This window comes from Vidua chalybeata, chromosome 15 (genome assembly GCF_026979565.1).
Source record: "Vidua chalybeata isolate OUT-0048 chromosome 15, bVidCha1 merged haplotype, whole genome shotgun sequence".
NCBI classification, from domain to species: Eukaryota; Metazoa; Chordata; class Aves; order Passeriformes; family Viduidae; genus Vidua; species Vidua chalybeata.
This window is the reverse complement of record NC_071544.1, coordinates 11,032,783-11,055,460: the sequence shown is the minus strand read 5'-3', so window position 1 is coordinate 11,055,460 and position 22,678 is coordinate 11,032,783. Positions and strand designations below refer to the sequence as shown.

The 22,678-nt window shown below is 40.2% G+C and overlaps 1 protein-coding gene across 1 annotated transcript; it reads left to right on the top strand.

Annotated features, from left to right (window-relative positions):
- Window positions 1-4,314: 4,314 nt before the first annotated feature.
- Window positions 4,315-21,303, top strand: GFPT2 (glutamine-fructose-6-phosphate transaminase 2). The gene is made up of 19 exons (XM_053956671.1): window positions 4,315-4,352; window positions 8,824-8,931; window positions 9,542-9,640; window positions 10,340-10,465; window positions 11,035-11,093; window positions 11,602-11,736; window positions 13,145-13,206; window positions 14,434-14,513; window positions 14,783-14,900; window positions 15,663-15,826; window positions 16,345-16,440; window positions 16,539-16,636; window positions 16,974-17,094; window positions 17,264-17,421; window positions 17,559-17,673; window positions 18,293-18,420; window positions 19,090-19,257; window positions 19,688-19,849; window positions 20,444-21,303. The coding sequence occupies exons 1-19, from the start codon at window positions 4,346-4,348 to the stop codon at window positions 20,486-20,488; spliced, it is 2,049 nt and encodes a 682-aa protein (XP_053812646.1). The 5' UTR covers window positions 4,315-4,345; the 3' UTR covers window positions 20,489-21,303.
- Window positions 21,304-22,678: the final 1,375 nt, after the last annotated feature.

Here is a 22,678-nt window from a genome sequence, read left to right as displayed (position 1 = left end):
TTTGGAAGTACCTTCCATTGCCAGCACCTCGCCTCCCTCCAGCTCATTCCAGCTGCTGCTGTAGCAGCTTCTTGCTGGGCACTGGTGACAGAAACAATGGTAGGGGTGAGACTGGAGAAAATTGGACTGTTACTCAGCTTGGCTTTGGGGAGAGTACAGATATGTGTTCTGCAAAACAACAGGGATTTATTCACAATATCAGAAGCTTCTTGCCAGAGAGCTCTTTAAAGGGCAACCCAGAGGGCAGCCAGTAGCAAAACCATTTTCTAGCTGCAGAGGTGTTGTTCTCAAGGGCCAGCATAAATCCTTGAAGCATTAAAGCTCTGAAAACAAATTGAGAGAAGAATGGAATGAAATAGTTCTTACCAAAATAGCAAGCCAGGTTCATATGCTTAGAAATAAAATTACCCAGAGCAGTGCAGGAGTTACACCTCACCCTGCTCTGCTCCGTGGTGCTGAGTGAGCCAGAGCAGCTGGGGGAGAGCAGAATTATTGCACACGGGGGGTGCAGCTGCCAGGAGGGCTCTGCAGGAGCTGGGGAAGGAGACTGAGGCTTTCCTTCGGCAGAGGACAAAGAGGTGACGCTGTGGCCCGTGCGGGGTGTGAAGGAGCTGTTTGGGCCATAGGGAGGAGCTGTAGCAGCTTTTTGTTTCTCTGACCAATTCCTTGCTCAAACACTTTCAGCCAAGCCATGTTTTGGTGCATCACTGAAGAGAATTCTCTTCTTGCAATGCTTTTTTCATCTTTGGATTTTAAGCTTCTTGACTTCTCACATGGGCATGCTTTCTGCAACTATTGCAAGTAGCTAGCTTTGCTCCCGCCAACCCAATGTAAGCTGAGAGAATCCCAAATTTATCCCTAAATAATGAGCAGATAGACCTGGTTCCCACAAATGGGGCAGGGGAGGGCAGGTATGCAGATATCTGTTTTAGTCTGTCAGCATTTCTCACTTTTGACCTGAAGGACCACACAATATGCTGAGAAAACTAATCCAGCACTGAAAGCTGGCTTGCTTGAAAAATCTACAGACTTTTCCAAGAATTTATTTTTCTCTCTGACACTTGCCATCAATTTATTTGCAGCTCCTGTTATGAGGAATTTGCATCAAAACCTCAGGAAACCACTTAATACTTTTTAAAACACAATGCTTTAGATGAATTGTTACTAAATGTGCCTTCATGCATTTAAGATCTAGTTAATTAGCTGGGTTGGTTTTACATTACACATGCTTCTCACGACTCTCAGCTGAAAAGCCACCAATGAATTAAATCATGGTTACTTAATCCTCAGTCATAGGTATGATGTCGGTTCACATTTATGTGTAACTCCTCCTACCACACATAATTTTTATAATTTCAAAGTCCCCTGTTCAACAGTGACAAATGACAATTAACTCTCCCCATTCTCAAATTAAAAGCTGTTAATTACTATTTCATACTTTTAAATTGAAAATACCAATGCCTTAGCCCTACACAGATCCTAGGTGAGCAGCTAGTTGACATCTCCACTGGGAGAACCATCAAAATTACAAACATTTTCTTCCTCTCTTTTGAACCTCTCAGCAGAAGAAAGGTGTTGCTGTTTCCACTTCAAAAGCATTGCTGATTGTTTTCCAAACTCGCTGTGGAGCTGAGATGGATGCAGAGGGTGTCCTGAAGCTCAGCCTGACCTTCTTCATATGCCAGCAAGGTCAGCACTTCATTTTTATATTTTCTGTTGGTGAAATTCAGCTTCACTGGAGTGACTCCTGGTTAACAGCACTCATCGTTATCAGACTGGGAAGAAATCCTAGAGATCCAGACCAAGCTGTCAGCCCAAATATTCTTGAGAGCCTTGGTAGGGAATAACAGTGTCCCATTTTGTTAAAATGAAAGTGATGGCGATGAGAATGTTCAGAATTTGTCCATGGTTTAAATATTGTTTGTTTGGAGTAATGCATAAAAATTGCTGAAGTGCAGAAGCCTAGTTGTGGGGAATGATGATCTGTAATGTACAGTCACTGCTTTTAGGCTCTCAAAGTCCATATTCTGAAGCAAGAAATCTCTAAATAAATAATAGATAATTATATGTAATAGATAAATATATAATATGTAATATAAAAATATATATTACGTATATATTTATATGTAAAATATATGTTGAATATATTTATGTTAAATATATGTAATATATAAATATATAATATAAAATAAAATAACATATATAATACAAACTAAATAATGGATTTCATTGTTAATATAAGAACTTGTGCTGTGCATTCTAGTATGAATCTAGAGACAGGCTACTAGTTCTCAGAAAATGTTGTAGCCACTCAAACAGCAGCTCAAAAAGGCAATTTAAAAGGAGTTTTATAACCCAGTCATAATCATGGAAGTGCTGGAGTTGGAATGGAGTTGCTGCCATTTGGTCACCCCTTGTCCTTCACACCACACACAGGTCACTCAGTGGTGACTCACAGGACAGGGTCTCTTCCAGTGGTGTCACCAGGGAAAGGGCCATAAGCCAGGCTCTGGGGGCTGTTCCATTGCACAACTGCTCCTCCTAATTTTTTCCTGATGTTTATCACAGTTCTTCCCTTTTGCACTTCACATTCACTACTTTTTTCCTGCCCCTATTTACTAATGAGTGGAATTTGGTCCTTTCACTCCCTGGGACAAGGGAACTTACTGAAACTCCCCACCAGGAAATTCGGTCCCCAAGGGTGTCAAGGAACAGAACAAGGTATTCAGAGACGTATCTGGACCTCTTGAGTATGCAAATGCAGTTTTAAATAGCTGTCCTTAAAATGCTGATGGCTGCTTTTCAGGTCAGATCATAAATTCTGTGAGAACTAGTACCTGTATTAGGCTCAGAGGGAGCCTAAACATAAATCCCTCCTCTTTCCAGCCACATGCTCCATGATTTTCATTACACCTCGCCTTTGCCTATTGGTGCCCCAGGCAAATTCCTTGTTACCTGACACTAAAACAGTGATACAGTGCTCTCCATTCTATACCGTGTCCTACTTCTATTTTTGATCACTTGTGTAAAGACAGAAAAAAAAAGTGAAAGATGTAGCTGGGCAAAAATTCCTGATCCTTTGGGTGCCCCTTCAGGTTTGTGTTCAGACCTTAGTGGGAAGTTGCACCCCTTGACCTCCTTATTGCTCATCAATTGCCTGTCTCTTATGACAGGAAAACTGAAACCTTCAATTTGCAAACTCTCTGTCAAAACTCTCATTTGTTCTCATTTGCTCTCATTTGTTTTCGGTTTTTTAATGGTCTCGTGGGAAGAGCACTTTTCCAGAGTATGGCAGAATTTATGGATCCTTATTATGTTGAATACAGTAGGTGATATTTTGGCTCTTAGAGTTTAAGAAGTTGTGAGATGGGAACAGTTTGATCATCTCATCTGAGTGCCAGAAAATGTGTCCTTCAAGCCAAAGAAACCCACCAGTAAAAAAAATTAGTGTATTCTCTAATGCACTTCCAAAAAGTCATTAAAAAGCCAAATGGCCTCAGGCAGATGCGTCTGGGAAGTGTTGACTGATAAGTTATCAAGGTGATGCATTAACCACTAATTAATGCAGTTCTTCCTGGCAGTTGAATCTCATTTTGTTTAATTTTCTCCCTGGGAATGTCACATGGAAACATGAAATGTCTTGCATGAATGGAATTTTGGGCTCTAACTCGTGATTATTGGCAATTAGTATTGCAGTGATGTTTAAAAAAAGTGTTTCTTTCCTACTGTCTGCATCACTCATTAGTTAAAATACTCCACAAGGAGCAAATAAGTTTTCCTTTAATGTGTGTAATTTAATATAAATAGCAACGCTACTTAACACGCCGAGCTGCAATTAAGAATGTCCCTCTTCACTCAGGTTGGGCTGGGGGAAACAGCCCGGAGGTGGTGGAGTCCTTCCTCATCCCTGGAGGTGTTGAAGAAATGATTGGATGTGACTTTTAGTGCTCTGTTTGACCAGGTGTGATCGGTCAAAGGCTGGACTTGGTGATCTGGGAGGTCTTTCCCAAGCTTAATGGCTCTGTGACTTCCCGTGCGCGGAGCTGGCACGGCCGGCCAGGGCGGGATTCACCGCGGTCCCGCCGGGCTCTGTTCCCTCCCTGGGCTCTGTCCCCTCCCTGGGCTCTGTCCCCTCCCTGGGCTCTGCCCCGCCGGGCTCTGTCCCCTCCCTGGGCTCTGTCCCCTCCCTGGGCTCTGCCCCGCCGGGCTGTGTCCCCGCGGGCAGGGGGCGGGCGGAGGCAGGCCCGGCCCGGCCCTATAAGCGGGGCTATAAGAGCCGCGGGCAGCGGGGCCGGCCCGGCCGCAGCCGCGTTTGCCGGGAGCGGAGGGACCGTGCGCGGCCACCATGTGCGGTGAGTGACGGAGCGCGGCTGAGCCCGGCCAGCAAGGGACAAGGGCGGCTTTGTCCCCGAGCCCAGCGGTGTCGCGGCTGCGGCTTCGCTCGGGACTGGCCCCGCTGCATCCTTTTGGGGGGGTGGGAAGGACAGGGAGCGCCTGGCAGGTGAAGGTGAAGCCCCTCCGCCCGCCCCTTCTCCCGAGGAGAGGCGATCGCCGTTCCGTTCCTCCCTCCCCGAGCCCCCCGTGCCTGGCGGCGTGTCCCCGGGTCTTGGGATGGAAATCGTCCCGTTCCCACCGCCCGGCTGCCTCAGGGGTGCCCGGGGTGCGAGGTTAACCTCTGCTCCTGGTCCCGCTGCCTCTGATGCACGGGATGCGCTGGGCTCTGTCTTTCCTGATCCGGGACTAGGATTGATTAATCGTGACTCACTTCCGAGCCGCAGCGATAAGGGAGAGTTTGTGGTTTTCAAACAAAGACAGTGAAGGAGCTTAATTCTTAGCTGTTGTGAGTTTATTCACCTCATTTTTTCTAAGATGAGATGGTAAAAATTCCTACAGCGTGTACACAATTGTTTAGATATGCTTCGGATCAAAGTGTGGGTTCAGAAGCTGCTAATGCGATTGTACTTGGTTATGGTGGAAAGTTGAGTGAAACTTTGCCGATCTGTCCCTGACATCTCCTCTCAGGTCTGATGAAAGTAGAAAAATTTGCACTTGTACTTCTTAGTCGTCATCAACAAAACCTCTTTTGTGGGATGCAGACTGAAAGTGAGTTGAGTTACTGCTCCCAAAATTGTACTTTCTGAATTAGGGATCTTTTCCTTGCCTCCACATCCTTTTTAATTGTAACATCAGAAAGAGCAAGGAGCTCGGGAATCCTCTTTCACTTGAATGGAAACACGAGGTGATACTGTTTCAGCTCCTATTGTTTGAGCTCCTACGTGACAGATCCCTATCAATGAGACAAACTCGGTGCCTTCTAAACAAAACCCCTCCAGGTGAGAGACCTGGCTCAGTGCTGAGCCACCCTGGAGTATTCACAGCAAGCCCTGAGACACGTAATGGTAATATCAAAACCTTTGCATGTCTGGGCTGTGTATTGATTGGGAAGTGAGGGTGTTAACAGTGTTCAAGGAGTTCGGTAGAACATCCAACTTGGGGTGGAGCAAGTGACTCAGTATGAAATGGCAAAGAGCAGCAGTTCATGAAGGGTAAGTGAGAATAGAGCTAGTTTTTTTCCCACCAGCATTTAGAAATCTTTTATATTACATTTGTTTTAATGAAAGATATCCCTCAGCCTGCTATGCTGATATCCGTAGGGAGTGTAGGAGTTCTAGAGACTGCAACCAGTAGTTTCAAAATTACTTTTTTTGTTATTGTTTTTATTTTTTCATATCTTTCCAGGTTTAAGTGCTGATAATGGACCCTATTGTGTTTTCTTTGGCTTCAGGTAGCATGTGAAGATTTATAGCCCTTGGTTTATGTTTTGAAAATACACAGGTCATAAATTCTGCTATAAACATGCTTGTAAAGAAGCAAAGTTGAGATGTTATCATTCTCACATGTTAGACAGTATAGCCAAGCGTTCAAGCAAAAGCATTCAGTGTTTAAAAAACAGTCAGGATGCACTTAAACTGATGACCTCTTTTAAATCAAAGTTAGTTTCATCAGGATATGAAGTTGAGACTTTTTCAAAGCGAAGTTTCTGACATCAACAATGTTCTTAGAGGTATCCTTTTATTTTTCAAAAAGTAAATAATTTTTCTCAAACTTCAAGTATAGGCTGCCCCCTTCTTGATTTTGGTGAAGTCTTGCAATTGCAAGAGTTCTTGTGGAATTTTCCCACAAAAAAATACTCAATTTACTTTTCTTCCTTTTCATGCTCTGCTTGTAATCCTGAAAGGTGAAGCTCTAAAGTCTTGATGTACATGTAAAGGGAGAGCCTTGCTTTCAGTGTCTGCATGTGATTGAAACTGGTTTTAGTAATGTTTTAGCAACCTTCTCTTTCTGTTTTTAGTACCTGCTTCTAAAGCCATACATAACTGACCTAGCTCATCCTTCTAAGCAAGCTGTGATTATGGAAATTTATAAACTAGATTTAATATTTAGATCAAGAGGACAATGTCCTAGTAAAACAATTCTTGGGTGCTTTTCCTAGATTTTATGTTTTTGACTCTTCTTAAGGAAGCAAGATCTGGAAATGGCATCTAATACCTTGGGGAGGTCATCATAAAGAAACTTGTTAGTATCACAAAATTCTTATCATAAGATGATTCAACTGAGATTCAGTCATACTGGTGTGCTTCCAGGAAGAATTAAGATACAAGGAGTCTTTATCACAAGTTGTTTCTACATGAGTTGAGTAATGCCCTTTAAATGGGGCCAAAATGACTGAGGAGGGAAAAAACCCGTGAGTGGATAAATCATGAAACAGAAACGTACTAGAGAAAGTGTTACTCTCAGTGCTTAGAGTAAGATTTATTTTCCTTAACTGGAAGAGTTTATAACATGTTCTTTGAAGTCAGGCTGCAGCTATTGTTTTCATTTTAAATGGCCTCTGGTGACTTCTGCATCTTCTAATGCACGTGTGTGGAAGTGCAGCTCCAATTCCCTGGAAAAAAGGATCTTTTTAACAATTGTAGCACAGTGGTAGCATTGTAAGGACGGTCCCAGAGGAAGGTTCTTCCTGGAGCTCTGTGTAGTGAAAGATGCCACATGGAACATATAAGGATGTTGAGGCTTAAATTCATTGTGAAATCTGGCCTAGAAAGTAGAGCTGGATCTGAAACGAGGTGTGGCAATGTTTTGGAATGATGTTGAGAAATTCATATTGAAGAATGCTGCTTTTGAGGTTCGTGGTTGGTGCCAGAGAACGGTAAATATCTGTCTGGAAAAATGATCAACAGGCTCTCAGTCTAAAGTGACTGCTTACAACCAGAGGCATTATTTTTCGAAGCATCCATGAAGAACAGTATTACGCAGTTCAAATTCTCGAATACCTCCTTAAATGCAACTATTGTCTTAATGTCTCTGTTAATGTTGGATGTGCTAGAAATAATTAGGCTGAGTTCCTCAAGAATCTCACTTCTGAAGCAGAAAAGTATTATCCACCCTTTAATCTTTCCAAAATATATTCAGAGGCAAATGGAATACTCTCTTTGTCTCACTGTCAAATCAACAGTATTAATGTCTAGTAAACCAGTGGAGTAACCAAATTCACAGTAATATTTATTAGGGAGATTTATTGGTGTATCATTATAACAGCTTCTTCACTATGGCCATTTACAGTTCAAAAGCCTTAATTGAGGGGGAAGAGGGTGTTACATTTCAAACAAAGGCTTTCTCTATCTAAAACACTTTTCTGAACTGCTTATCTGTAGAGCTCTTAAAGTCTGGGTTTTTTCCTAACTGTAGTCTCCAGACCCGACTTTTTGCTCGAAGAAACTGTTGAAACAGCGAAATTATGCGAAATAAAACAGAAATGTTTCTGTTTTATTGGGGTACAGATTTGCAAGAGTGAATAAAAGAGTCCAATGTATCCATATAAATACCAGAGTCGCAGGAAGAACAGTAGGCAGAGAAAAGGAATGGCTGTGTTTTCCTTTGCAGATGACTCTTTTCTTACACGTTTTCTAAAGATAAAACAACACCCCCAACACCCTACCAATAAAAAATGCCTGTGTACTTAAAAAAAAAAAAAAAAAATTACGGTGGGGGAACCAAGCCCCAAACTAAAAAAAACCTGGTCGATGACTGGTCTATTCAAGAGGAGAGGGATCAGGGAGTGAGTTCAGGGCTCTCGCTGCGATGCCCCGGAGGAGCTGACGGGGCACGCCCGGGGCTCTTGTGCCCGCCTGGCTTTGGGATTGTGCTGAGTGCTCGTGTTGTGGGTGACCCCGTTTTGTACCTTCTGTTTCTTTCCTTTGTTGTCCTACCCGATTGACTTCTGCCCTTTCCTCGTGTTTGCTTCTCCATTCTCTTTCTGCTGAAGTGGCTGCTGCATACAGGATTAAGCTGGAGCCTTTCAGAAGTAGATGTTGTGCCTCGTACCTACCCATGGGTATTTAAGGCCATGACTTGGATTACAAAAGTCTCCTTGTGTTAGTACTGGTGAATATATTCCTTCTTTGAATGCCTGGATATGAAACAGATCACAATGTTCCCATTTTCAGCTGTGGTTTTCGTGAAAAGTAGAGTTTTTTTAACCTCTCCTAACTGTTTAATTCTTGGTGGGTAACATGAGGAGAGTGAAACTCGCCAGTAAAGTTTGTGTTGAAATTAGGCTTCTGAGTCCTTTATTGTACTTGAATTCTTTCCATTTCAAAATGCATTAGAAGGAGTTGTACTAAACGAGGAGGTTGGGTGCCCCTAGGACTTCTCCCTGACACTAGTTTTAAAGACTTTCAAATTGAGTCTGAAGTGATGCAAATTTTAAAAATAACCTCTTTGCTTCTTTTCCCCCCTCCTTCCCCCTTTCTCTTTAAACAGGAATTTTTGCTTATCTAAACTACAGAGTGCCTCGCACTAGGAAGGAAATATATGAAACCCTGATAAAAGGATTACAGAGACTGGAATACAGAGGATATGACTCTGCAGGTATGTTAACCAACTCAACGAATTAATTTTAGCAACCAATAGCTCATTCCATGACTTCTGGGTACTTTCAGTGTCTGGCCTCTTGGATTTTTCTTTCTTTATTCTACAGATTAACAGATCAGAACTAATTAGCTCAATTCTTGGAGTACTACAGCTTTCCTCAGGACTTAAAATTGGGTGTTTAGCTCTGTAATTAGATGGTTGAGGTTAGTACACATAAGCAAAACAAACAGGGTGTGGAAAAAGATCTCTGTACAGGGCCACGTAGTTTGTACCTCAGCCTTTTTTGTGTATGTGAATCACGGTGAAGAATAGGGAAGATTAAACTTGTCTTAAATTTGAGTTGGCTCATTTTATCGACAAAATATTTCAGTCTGTTGTCAAATACAATTTGAGATGGCTCATGTCTGTTTTAATCTGTGCAGTGGATGTAGACTTGATGTCGTTTCATTTGAACATGCACAGGTCTAACAACAGACTTCAAATATATCCCTTTAAAGGGTAATTTAAAAATACTAATTTCAGTGGCGTGTGTATTTTCTCAGCCTTTTCCTCATTCCAATGTATTTCATGCTTTAAATAACACTTATGACTGTGTTCTGTGCTGTAGGAGTGGCAATTGATGGAAACAATAATGAAGATAAAGAAAGATTCATCAAACTGGTTAAGAAAAGAGGAAAAGTAAAGGCCCTGGAAGAAGAGTTGTACAGTAAGTGTTAAAAATGACCCCTTTACTTTGGCCTCCCAGTCAGATACCATTGCATCTCAGCAGAAAGTCAGACCATAAAACTGCAGTTATGATTTTGCATCAGCAATAACTGCATTGGGAAATCCAAGCAGCTAAATTTTTTTGACCCCTCAAATCTGCACTTAAAAAGCAGGCTGATCTTCAGATCTAGCACTGTGAAATTTCAGTCTATTCTCCCTTCTTTTGGTTGCTCCTTTGTTCAAAGCCTGGGCTCCTTTGGCTCTTTACTCATGTGATTTCTGTGCTGTGTGGCTGAAATGCTGAAACATGCACTCTGACAGAATTTATGACCATTTAAGCAGCTGGCTGTCATCACAATCTGCTTGATGCAGTGCTTCCATCTGTGAAAGACTGAAGTTGTGTTTTAATACGTTTACATTATAATTTGTAGTAATGGGGTCTGTTAGCCTGTCTGTTAGTATTGGCTAAAAATGCTCGTGTCTTGGCAAACAAGGTTTTAATCACAGTAGCTTGAACTTTCTGAAGTGTAATGTCAAGAAAGCAAATGGTTAAAAAAAAAAACAAAACAGAAGATAGCTTTTAGATTTTTGCCTGTAGGAATTGTCTTTGTGTTTTACTAATCATTTGTATGTGAGAGAGAGACAGACAGGGGAGAGAGGCAATATTAATTATTCAGTAAACTGAATTTCTCCTGTATAGAACAAGATGACCTGGATTCAAAAACAGATTTTGAAACCCATTTTGGAATTGCTCATACTCGCTGGGCGACCCACGGAGTACCAAGTGCAATTAACAGTCACCCTCAGAGATCAGATAAAAGGAATGGTACGTAATCTCTGCAGCACTTGAACCACACAAATCTGAAATTATTCAATCCACAGAGCACATATGCTCTTACTATTGTTATGGTATCTATTTTTTATAGTAGGGCTAAGCTGTTGCCATTCTGTTTAGCTCAGACACTTTTAAAATGAAATAGCCTCTTTTCAGGCTAAAGTAACACTAAAAATTAATGAGATCTGTTCTCTGAAAATTGCAAGTTAATCGAAGTAGAACATTCTTGTTTTGAAAGGTAAGACTGAAAGTATGAATCTGTCAATATTGCCTGGTCCAGAAAAGGGAGCTTTCATATCATTCTTTACTTTAGATGGCTTGGTACTCTACTAGGTGTAGTTTAGAACCCTCTCAATAATTTGGAACTGCCTTTGCATACTTTCAGAATTTGTAAGCTTCTGCTTGCAGTTGTCCATGTTGTGATAAACTGCAGGTCTGAAAGCTATAGCAGGTGGTTTCAAGTGTACTTCTAAGCTTTTTTTCCCTTGTAATTTTGTGTTCTGAATTAAATATCTTAATTTTCTGTTGCTCATGAATATATATATATATATTTCTCTTAGAGTTTGTTGTCATCCATAATGGAATCATCACAAACTATAAGGACCTGAGAAAATTTCTGGTGAGTCTGTGGCAGCTCAATTCTAAAACTAGAAAGTTAATACTCCCCCAAACTACCATCAGGTCGTTCACGACTTCGGTGGAACATGAATTCAAGTTTCTTGATATCATCTATAAAAAAGCTGTGTGAAAGGCTCTGCCTAATAAGGATACTCAGGAGCTGATGAAGTGCAATATGTTCCTGTAATCCTAAATGCAAAGTATTTATGAGTAGAGTAGCAGTTTGTGCTGAGATTCTCTGAGAGGGTGTGCGGGGTGGGCTCCCTCCTGTCTCTTGCTGCTTCACAGATGCCAAACAAGTCTTACTATGGGTCTTACTCCAGCATTTCCCAAAGAGTATCTATGACATGATAAGTCCTTACATTTTATCTATAGTGATTTATATCCACTGGTCCAATGTAGTGCTCTGAGCTCTGACTGAAGTTTCTGGTGGGAGGCAGCTGAGAGGCTCTTCAGGGTTTGTTGCCTGAGGATGGACACAATTTTTACTCTTCTATATGATATTTCAGGAGAGCAAAGGATATGAATTTGAATCTGAAACAGATACAGAAACAATCCCCAAATTGATCAAATACATGTATGACAACAGAGAGAGCGAAGACACCAGTTTTTCAGCCTTGGTAGAGAGAGTTATTCAACAGTTGGTAAGTGGGAAATTACTTTTTTTCCCCCTGTACAACAGTATAAGCTGCGTGTGGGGTTCCTTAGCATTCTGCCTTAGCATTTAGATCCTCTGCAGAAGTTCTTAGAAGGTGCTGAAAATAACACTCTTAGGCTTCTAAATAATGCTTAATAGACCAAGAAATGAGATTAAAATTTTGGAGACTTCAAAGGCTTTTCACTGTTAAATCTTTAAATTGCAGTAGCAGTGGGTTTTGTTTGTTGAGGTTTTTGTCTTGTTTTGTTTTTAGCAAGAAGTTAACACAGTTTTTTAATGAAGAAGTTTAATTTTGAAAAGTAATAGGAGCCTCTGGGGGTTAAAATCTCTCATAAATGGCAGTGTGTTCCTAAAGGTTATTCTGATCGTGTTGAAACACTGCTGTGATTCAAGTTTGGCCAATGCCTTGGCTCTCCTATTTGGAAATAGATCACACAGTTTGGTTTCCAAACTGTGAAGTGGGAATCTACTGTTACTCAGTATGTGAATGCTTAAAAACTTTGATAGATGCATTGCAAACTGGGAGAAAGCTGGCTTTGTTTCCTCCCCCAGTCTCCGGGCAGATGTTTTCCCTCCCCTTCCTGCCGTCTCCTTTCACCTCCCGTCTCCTCTTTAAAGCAGCTCTGTAGGATTCCTTGGAGCAGGCTGGAATCCACACCAAGGCAAGGCCTGTGTGGGTCAAGAGGGAGCATCCCCAGAGCTGAGGGGAGGGGAGGCTTCACCTGACCCCAGAACAGGGCAGAGTGCTCTGAGTGGAGCCCTGGGGGAGGAGGGAATGAGGGAATGTCACCATCTCTGTCCTGCTGGCAGGGTCGGGGGCCTTGGCTCCAGCTTTGGGAATCCTCCTCCAGGAGTTTGCCAGCTGTGTTAGTACTGTAAAATTGTTGTTTTTTTTTTTTTTTTTTTCTGGTGGATTTTTAATGTATTTTGTTTTTTAAATATATTAATGAGAATTTGCTGCTTGAACTAGAAATAGTAACTTCAGGTTTTTAGTTGAAACTGCATGGTAATGCACTACAAGTAAAATTATTATTGTTATTATTATTATTTCAGTCTTACTGAAAGTAAATTTCTAACAATCTTCATGCTGATTATGAGTAGCATCTCTGACATTTTCATAACCTTTGCATTCAAGTTTATTGTTTTTATTTATAAGGAGAGGGTAAGTGCTCACTTCCTGGTCTTTTAGCTGTTGCACTGTTAGTGTGCACGTCAGCTTGTTCTGCTCCATGGCCAATTCCTTTAAAGGTGCAGTCTGCCCTACAGGAAGAGTCTCCTGATAGCAGCTCCTTCAGTGCCTCTTCAGAGAGGGGCCCCAGTTTAATGAGATGCAACTATTTGAGATAAATTGTTTAGGATCTTTTTTTTTTCTCCTTTGTATTAATGGTTTCCAGGAAGGTGCTTTTGCATTGGTTTTCAAGAGCATCCATTACCCAGGTGAAGCTGTTGCTACCAGGTTAGTAAAAGTCCATTTTATACATAATGCATGCTTTTTATTAGGTTAAAAAAAAAAATAGCCAACCTCTTAAAGATACTAAAATATTGATGCTTAAAGTGCTTAATTAACCAAAATCAGTGACTCAATAAAGAATCTCAGTGTATCTTGTGTTTCTAAATTTGTATTAAGAGCATGCTGACATTTTTCCTATATCAAAAAGGGGAGGGGGAAGGGATATTGTTCAGTTTTAGCTCCTATTGAGTAAAGACTGAAATAAGTATATTCATGCTGGCTGAAAGACCATCATAGTAACAGGTTATAGAAATAGTGTTCTATAGCTGTCATAGCATTTATGGTGTCTTTCTGTGTTAAGTTCTACTTTTATTTATGACTTGAAAAACAACTTTCAGGAAATGTAAAGATATTAAAATAGCAAGTGACATAGCAAATGATTTAAATAGCAAGTGATGGGAATAAAGACTGTTTTATATTACAACCCAAAAACCCATTGCTTTGGCAGTCTAAAATAAGACTACATTAAAATTTTGAAAAAGCCAGCTGTACCATCACTCCAACTGGAGAACATCTTCTGAAATGAACTATTCTATATGTGGTTCAGGTTTGGGTTTTTAGGGCTGAGGGATTTAAGAGAATCTAATCTTGTAATCTGAGTGTGACTTGTTCTTTTATTTCTGTGATGATTTTTTTAATAAGGTCTTCAGTGACATGTAATGTCACTGTGTAGAATTAAAAATTGTCTTAATATTCTACAGTTTCAGAGGTACAGTAGGGATGGTTGATGTTTCTGAGTTTGAAAGGCTAAGGAGTGTAACAGTAGTTCAATTCTAAAGAACATGGGAGCTTACTGTTGTCTCACTTTAGAGGCAAAGCAAGCTTTGGTTCAAATTTGGCCCTGTACTAAGATGTTTTCTGATTACTGGAAAGATTTCTGATTACAGCTGGTTCACATACATTTTCCTCTACCTGGATGTAGTTTACTGGTAAAGAATCACCAAGGCACGTGGTAATTATTTATATAATAATATTTGGTGAATCTTACAGAAGAACAAATTGTATAGAACTCCTGCCATGTAATGGCCTTAGGATCATGGTTGAAAGAGGCTCTTCCTATTTAGGAAGCTAGATGGGATATTGTCTTTTCAGCTTCACTAGCTTCACTGATGTCTGGTAACTTCTTTGTATGCACATTTCTCTTTATAAACTTGAGTGTTTTCCTTTCTCCAGGAGAGGGAGTCCTTTACTCATTGGGGTTAGGAGCAAGTACAAGCTCTCAACTGAACAGGTTCCAGTTTTGTACAGAACATGTAAGTTGATACATCAAAATGCATTATTTTTAAGAACTAAAATTGCCATTAGAAATTAGGTTAATTTGTTTTTGTACCATAAAACTACCAGCTGATGCCCCAAATAACTTCTTGGCTGGGGATATTTTTATACTACTGAATGTGTAGTTCCTGTGAAAGTCTCATTCCCCAACCTATTTCTGTAACTGTAATACCCTAAAGCTGTATAGTCTGTAATCTTAACTGAACAGAACTGGGTTTGCATTTAGAATGTTTCATTTCTTTAACAGGCAACATTGAGAATGTGAAGAACATCTGCAACTCCCAAATGAAAAGACTGGACAGCTCAACCTGCCTTCATGCTGTTGGGGATAAGGCAGTAGAATTCTTCTTTGCTTCAGATGCAAGGTAGTAAAAGTACTTCAACTTTGCTGAAAATACTGTGGGTTTTTTTTTTTTTGTTTTGTTTTGGTTTGGTGTTTTTTGTTTTTTTTTTTTTTTTTTTTTTTTTTTTTTTTACTAAGTAAGATAGTTCTGGAAATTTAAGCTGCCTTGCTCTTGTACAATGATTTTCTGAAAGAAGAGCTTTTAATTCAGGTAACATCAGAAAGCCCTCAGGCTCAGGTGCTTGAAAAATGTTGTCAGTTCAAATGCTGCTGACAAACCTTCACAAGTGCAATATCTGCCAGCTGCTGGCCTCTGTGTGAAATACATCCAGTGTAAAAAAGTAATTTGGGTACAAATGGACACTCATCAGCTGAGCATTTGGGCAGACTATAGGTTAGTTGGGGTTGTGATGTTTTCAATTCAGATACTGGAGGAGGAAAATAGTGCTGTGGTTCCAAGCTGGGCAGGAACCTGGACATCAGGCACGCGTTTATCTTGGGAACAAGAGCGGGACCGTAGCAGGATCCATCAAGGACACTGGGAAGCATCTTCAGACCAGCAGGAATGGATGCAGTGGTTGCTGAGCCTCCTGCTGTGGGCTGCTGTGAGAGTGCAGGAGGAGCAGCAGATGGAGCCATTGCCTTTAGGATGCTCTGTCTGCAGTTCTGCCCAAAAGGAAGAGAGAAGCAGGGCTGGAAGTGCTCTTGAGGCGCATTTAATTGCTTTGCTATTACCAACTCTGACGTGTCAGGTTTGTCTTGCTTCTGTTTTTTTTCTCTGTAGTGCTATCATTGAGCACACCAACAGAGTGATTTTCTTAGAAGATGATGACATTGCAGCTGTAACTGATGGGAAGCTCTCCATTCACCGTCTGGAGCGTTCAGCTAGTGATGATCCTTCCCGGGCCATCCAGACCTTGCAGATGGAATTGCAGCAAATCATGAAGGGTGGGTTAAAACATCTGTGAATGAGTATCATCAAAGATGGATAGTTACTGTTTGTGTAGTAGATGAAGCAGAAAACTGCTTGTTGTGACAATTACCTTTTATGCAAGCTGTTTGTACTGGGAGCTGACAATTCCAAGTTTTGAGACCAAGAGAGAATGGGCAGCCTGGGACCCTATGCATTTTAGCCTTGGAAAAGTCATAGATACTTCTATTCATTTCAGTATCTGCTGAAAATGTAACTAATGTTAACATGCTGGAATTGGTGGCAAAGATGGCTATAAATTAAGAATTGAAGGGGAGCACAGATGTTTCCTCATGAAGGAATTTATTTACCTTGTCAGTACTGGGAAATGGAACCAACCAAATAAAGTGACCTATCCATCCTTCCTTTCTTCTTGCTTATTCTAAGCTTTTATTTAGGCTAACACAGTCAAGTTAGTCTTAAAAGGTCTCTTTGTAACTGGAATAGACTTAAAATAACAAACCTAAGCATTGCCATGTCATGTTTTTATAAACAGGTAACTTCAGTGCCTTCATGCAAAAGGAAATTTTTGAACAACCAGAATCAGTTGTCAACACAATGAGGGGCAGGGTGAATTTTGAGAGCAGCACAGGTAATGGAGAACAGCCCTTCAAACTGCACTAAGTTTGAAATTTGTAAATATGCTATCTAGAAAATAAAAACCACCATTGTGTATTTATTTGTTTGCAGTTCTACTGGGGGGGCTGAAGGATCATTTGAAAGAAATCAGAAGATGCCGAAGACTGATCATTATTGGCTGTGGGACAAGTTATCATGCTGCAGTGGCTGTATGTTCCCAGCCTTGGATGAAATGCACAAATAATTTATGGGCTTTCAGACAACAGCTTTTCATCTGCTTTTTCTTCTGTCTCAGACTTTGTCTTTCATTGAGGGGTCTCACCCTTTTATTTAGCTTTACTTATTGCCACATTCTTTATTAATGCTCCAATGCCATTAATTACTATGTTAGAAATTAAATTTTTCCACCTTGATTTTTAAAACTCTGGTGAGCTGTACTTACCAGCTTTTCTAATAAGAATTCATTTAGATTTTCTCTGACCTGTAAAATGTCCAAATGTTAGTGGGTGGCAATATTAACAAATACTGTGTTCTGCTTGAATATAGACTCGACAAGTCCTGGAAGAATTAACTGAATTACCAGTGATGGTGGAACTTGCCAGTGACTTCCTGGATAGAAACACACCTGTATTCAGGGATGATGTGTGCTTTTTTATAAGCCAGTCAGGTGAGCTGCATTTGCTGTTGAGTGAGCGCTCTAAGATTGCTTTCCATTGCACTTTGCATCATGTAAGTGTGGGTACAGTCATCTAGAACACGTTTGTGTGGACTTTGATGCTTTTCAGGAATCATTATTATCTCTGCCAACCTGAAGTGAAGGTGTGAATGTTTTCCAGGTGAAACTGCAGATACACTCATGGCCTTGAGGTATTGTAAAGAACGCCGTGCTCTGACAGTCGGCATCACAAACACAGTTGGAAGTTCAATATCCAGGGAGACTGACTGTGGTGTGCACATCAATGCAGGGCCTGAGATTGGTGTGGCAAGCACAAAGGTAATTGCTGTTCAGTGTTTGACTTTCACCCTTCAGCCCTGTGGAATACAAGTCAAATTTTAATTGCAGCACTTCAAACTGAGATCATATTCACTCTCTGAAGAATTAGCTGCTATATGATTTTGTTTTGTCTGCAGGCCTATACCAGCCAGTTCGTGTCTCTTGTAATGTTTGGCCTAATGATGTCTGAAGACAGAATTTCCTTGCAGAAAAGGAGACAGGAAATCATAAGTGGACTAAAATCATTGCCAGGTATATTGATATTTTGGGTTTGAGGAGGCATAGGGGATGTTTGCAGTGTAAAATACTACTCAGGGATATTTCTTTCTCATTTAAGTTTCACACTCCCCCTCATCCTGAAAGGCAGACAATATGAGAAAAATGGACTGTTCATTTCTGCACTGTTTGCCAATTTTACAAGTGCTCTTCCAAGAAACTTGGCAGGAAGATCGGAAATTTCATGGGTTGGGTTTTCTAATTAAAATAAGGTAGTTTTGTATGAGAAATATTACTTCATCTCCTACATATATGGTTTGAAATATTTAAAACCTCCCACTTTAAATCAGGATAGATAAAATGAAACTAATTCAAGGTGATTTTTAAATGGATATTTCACAACTTCCTTTAGAAATTCAAATGGGATGTATGAGCACTGCTTAAACCAATAATTGTTTTAAATTTATTACTGTTAGTAAGTCTGGAGAAAATATCCTTAAACTGCAGTCAAAATTGCTAAGTTAATGGTTGAATTACATTAAGTGTATTTGTTCTATTAGATAATTAGAACATTCTGTACATTCTGTTCATTCAGTACAAATGAACTATTTTTTCCAGTTAAAAAAATTGATTTTTTTTTTCTGTGCCTCAATAGAAATGATTAAAGAAGTCTTGTCCTTGGATGAGAAGATACATGATTTGGCTCTTGAACTGTACAAACAGAGATCATTGCTGGTTATGGGCCGTGGGTATAATTATGCCACGTGTCTGGAAGGAGCTTTGGTAGGAACTTCTCAATATTCTTTGATACTATTTAAAAATATTTTTTATGGCTTCTGCAACATAGTTGATTTCTAATATTTCATTACAATTTAATCCTACTGCAATAAAACTATGTATAACTAGAAGCATTTAAACACATACACAAGGTGAACCTGGATGTGATGCCATTTCTTGTTTCTTTCACATCATAAACACAGTGTTTAATTAGTCTATTTAAAAACAAGAAACTAACAACTTAAGTTGCTGACCCATTTGAAAACAACATCAGAAGCAGTGTGCTGATGTTGAGAAGGGATGCTCGGGTATGAAACTCATTAATTATGTTATGAACATTCTGGTAAAATGGACACATACCCATCGCTCAGAGGAATTTGGTGTGTTAAAGGTAGACTGCAGTAGCCAAGGTTGTGCTGGGTGTTTGGTTCCTAAAATTCCTGTTGGTTACTCCATGTGCATGGGTGAGCTCTGCTGCTGCCCACAGCCTGCTAGAAATCCCAGCAGCCACCCATGTGCTTTCACTAATGCTTGACACTGGGTACATGTATTTAAGTGGCAGAGGTACAGCCTTGGTGTTTTGATTCTTGTGGCGGTTGTTTCTCAGCTGACTTAGTAATAAAATAAAAAATAAAAAAGTAAAAAATTTGAGGCATTTCATTTTTTTTTTCCTAGAAAATAAAAGAAATCACCTATATGCACTCGGAAGGTATCCTGGCTGGTGAGCTGAAACATGGGCCTTTGGCCCTAATAGATAAACAAATGCCTGTTATCATGGTGATCATGAAGGATCCTTGTTTCACCAAGTGCCAGAATGCTCTGCAACAGGTCACTGCTCGGCAGGTACAGTGTTCAACTCATTAACTTCTCCTGTGTCACAGGAAGAGATTGTGCCCACTGCACTGCTGCTGACTGTGCACCTGGAAAGGGATGTACTGCTGATTATTGTTAATTATTAAGTTATAAATAAGATGCTACATCTGCGTCGCAGGTTGTTATTACAGGTTAATATCAGCAGTGAAAACTGCTTTCATATGGCTTTTTTGTTTTGAGGTCTGTCTGTTTTGAAGCAAATGGAATAATGTTAAAACTCTACAGGGTGAAAACATTCAAATCTTAAAATATAGTGAAAGTCAAGAGCTATTATGCAATACTGGCATTGCCTTTGTTAGCTACTTGAATGTCTTCAAACACATACAGGCATGCTGTGAACAATATTTCAAAGCAGTTCTAGGCTAGCTCTTTACTTAACAATGCAAAAATTTATTTTCAGGGTCGTCCAATCATTCTGTGTTCTAAAGAAGACACTGAAAGCTCAAAATTTGCCTACAAAACCATTGAGCTGCCTCATACAGTTGACTGCCTTCAAGGAGTGTTGAGTGTCATTCCTCTTCAGTTACTTTCATTTCACCTGGCTGTTCTCAGAGGATATGATGTAAGTGTTTTCTATATTTAACACTTCTTTTAGTGCAGTTTTGAACTTCTTCCTGCCAGTATAGAGACCCAGTTATATGGCATATCTAAGATTCACTAGCTATGAAAATAGCTAGTGAATCTCATAGTGAGTGTGGTTATAGAGGTGGCATTTCAGTGCCAATTCTTCAGTTTTGTTTTTTTTTATTAGCATCCTTCTAAAAAAATTATAAAGCTCTTTTGCTGTTTGGTTAGTTAAGAGTGCAAATGGGACTTTTCCAGGGAGCCTAATCTTGAAATGTGATATTGTACTTTAACTTAAAATAGGTCAGTGCTTTGTACACCTTGGTTTGTTGATGTGTCAGCTTGACAATGATGACTGCTTTGGAAAGGTATCCTGTGCAAAACAAATATGTATTTGTTAGGAGGGTTTTGGAAGCACAGATGAATTCAGCTGCAAGTCATTACCTGCAGACCTATAGCCTGTTGTGTGTGTTAATGTGTCTAGAATGAAGCAGAACTCATTAGGTAGTCAGAAAAAGCACACAAAATGAACTGTCAAATGCAGAATGCCAGTGTTACTCTGTCATACTGAAAGCCTCTCTCTTCATTCCAGGTGGACTTCCCAAGGAATTTGGCCAAATCTGTTACTGTAGAATAACAGCCAAGAACAGCTGATGTCCTTGTCACCAGACCTCTGAGTTATACTTGTAGAATGTGTTGTTCTGAATTGATAGGTAAATGTTTTTTCTAAAGAAAATGATAGTTCTAACTGGAAAGTGTCAGAAGGATTTATCTTGCAGCTTTAAAAGCTTTTGATGTGCCTTGTACCCAAGTGCTTTTGCTCACAGCAAATACTCCTCTTAAGTCCTCGAATTACCAAAGAAGATAAAAATTGTTTACACATGGTATACTGAATGAACTTTTTTACTGTGCAATATATATATATATATACAGCTCTCTCCAGAGTAACTGTGAACATTTTTTAGCCTACACTACATAACTAGTTTCAAAGATATAGTATTTATAAGTACGATTTGTATAGCTTTTTTTAAGTTATTTTTTTAGTACATTGCTTATCTGTAACATTGGTAATGCTCAGAATGTAAATACTGAGCGTGTTGATACATCTGTACAGTTGTTAGGGATTTTCCTCCTTCAGCCTCAAACTGGAAATTTGTTGTCCCCTCTTCTTTCCCAGCTTCCCTTCCCCCATTGCATTTCTGTTTCATATTTAAACACTCATTTGCCACTTCTGTGGCTGTAAATTCCCAGCCATGTTTTCAATTTCTGCTTCTTTTAACTGTTTTGAAAAGTCAGAACGACATTTGTTTTGTATGCCACCCCAGCTCTTATTTGCATAACATGTATAGTGCAACAGAATAAGGGAACTGGATGTCTTTTCAAATGATATTTTTGTTTGAAGAGGGTACAATGAAATGACAATGCAATTAAAAGATTATATAATTCTTCTTATTTTGTGGTTGGTTTTTTTGTGTGTGTATGTGTGTTTGGGTTTTTATTTATTTCATTTTTGTTGGTTTCTTTTTTAACTTGATGACTTCTACCTCAGGTCTGAAGGAAGTCCTATTTTAGTAGCATATAAATTTGCAAAAGCACACTTTGATATTTGTGAACCAACCTGCAGTAGGGGAGAACCTATAAACGTGCAAAAAAAATAAGGCAGATACACACAAGAAGTTCTCTGCTCATTTGTTTGGTTTTTATTTCTAAATGGCCAGAAAGCATAGTATTTAATTTTTCTGCATTTTATTAACCATTTTATAGTTCACTAGTGAAGTTTATGATATTCCTCTGCAGGCTTGGTTCTAAATGGAAGTGTTTGAATGTTTACTTAAGAGCTTGAAAGTGTTACATTAGCTTATTATAATAGGAGATACTTTCCCTAGTACTTTTTATAACCACATAATAAAACAAAAATCATAACAAAAAATATAGTACTAATCTGACCTAAATGCCAAGAATATGTAACTCTGTATCGAACATGTTTTGGTAAGTCATGAAAGGGCCCCTTTTATTCTTGATCTAGAATTAATATTCTCTTCATATTAAAAAGTGGAACTATAGAAGCATATTGAGGTCATCTAGTCTATTTGTGACATTAAATTGATTTATTAAAAATATTACAGGTGCGTTTTTCTAAAATCATCTGTGAGAACAGAAATCACAGAAATGAAAGCTCTCATCAGTCCTAGGAGAGGTGGCAAATTGAGTTTATTTTTAGGCAGCACCTGTTTTAAAAACAAGCAGTCCTCGTGTCGGGGGGGAGGTACGTAATGGAGAGAAGGTTTATGATTTTTGCGTGGCGTTGAAAATAGCTCAGGGAGGGAATAAATCCCTTCCCTCCCGGGCCATCCCTCTGGAAAGCTGAGGGAGGTCTGTGCTCCAGGGGCTATGGCAGAACTGGCGGGTCGGGGCCGGCTGTGCTGTGCTGTGCCGTGGTGCCAGGCTGTGCCGTGCGATGTCACCGTGCCACAGTGTGATGTCACCGTGCTGCCATGTGATGTCACCGTGCCGCCGTGGGGCCTCTGGTCCAGGGCAGGCGTTTGCCTCACCCAGGGCTTCCCCCGGCCTGCCGGAGCTGTGAGGAGCCGGCAACAGGATGGGCGCCGCAGCCCGTCGTGACATGGTACTGCTGTGAGGTGACATCACGACTATCGTGACAGGCTGACGTCAGGCAATGACATAACTCCCGTGGCGCCATGACGTCATGCGATGGAGCCATGACGTCATGCGATGGAGCCATGACTGTCGAGAACCGCTGACGTCACACAACGCCACCCCGCGGGGGCGGGGGCCGAACTGCCCCGTCACTGCGGGCCTTCAGCGC

Coding starts and splice junctions, on each gene's coding strand:
- GFPT2 (XM_053956671.1), top strand. Junction 14,514..14,782: donor TCCAGTTTTGTACAGAACAT/GTAAGTTGATAC, acceptor TTTCTTTAACAG/GCAACATTGAGAATGTGAAG. Junction 17,095..17,263: donor CTTTTTTATAAGCCAGTCAG/GTGAGCTGCATT, acceptor AATGTTTTCCAG/GTGAAACTGCAGATACACTC.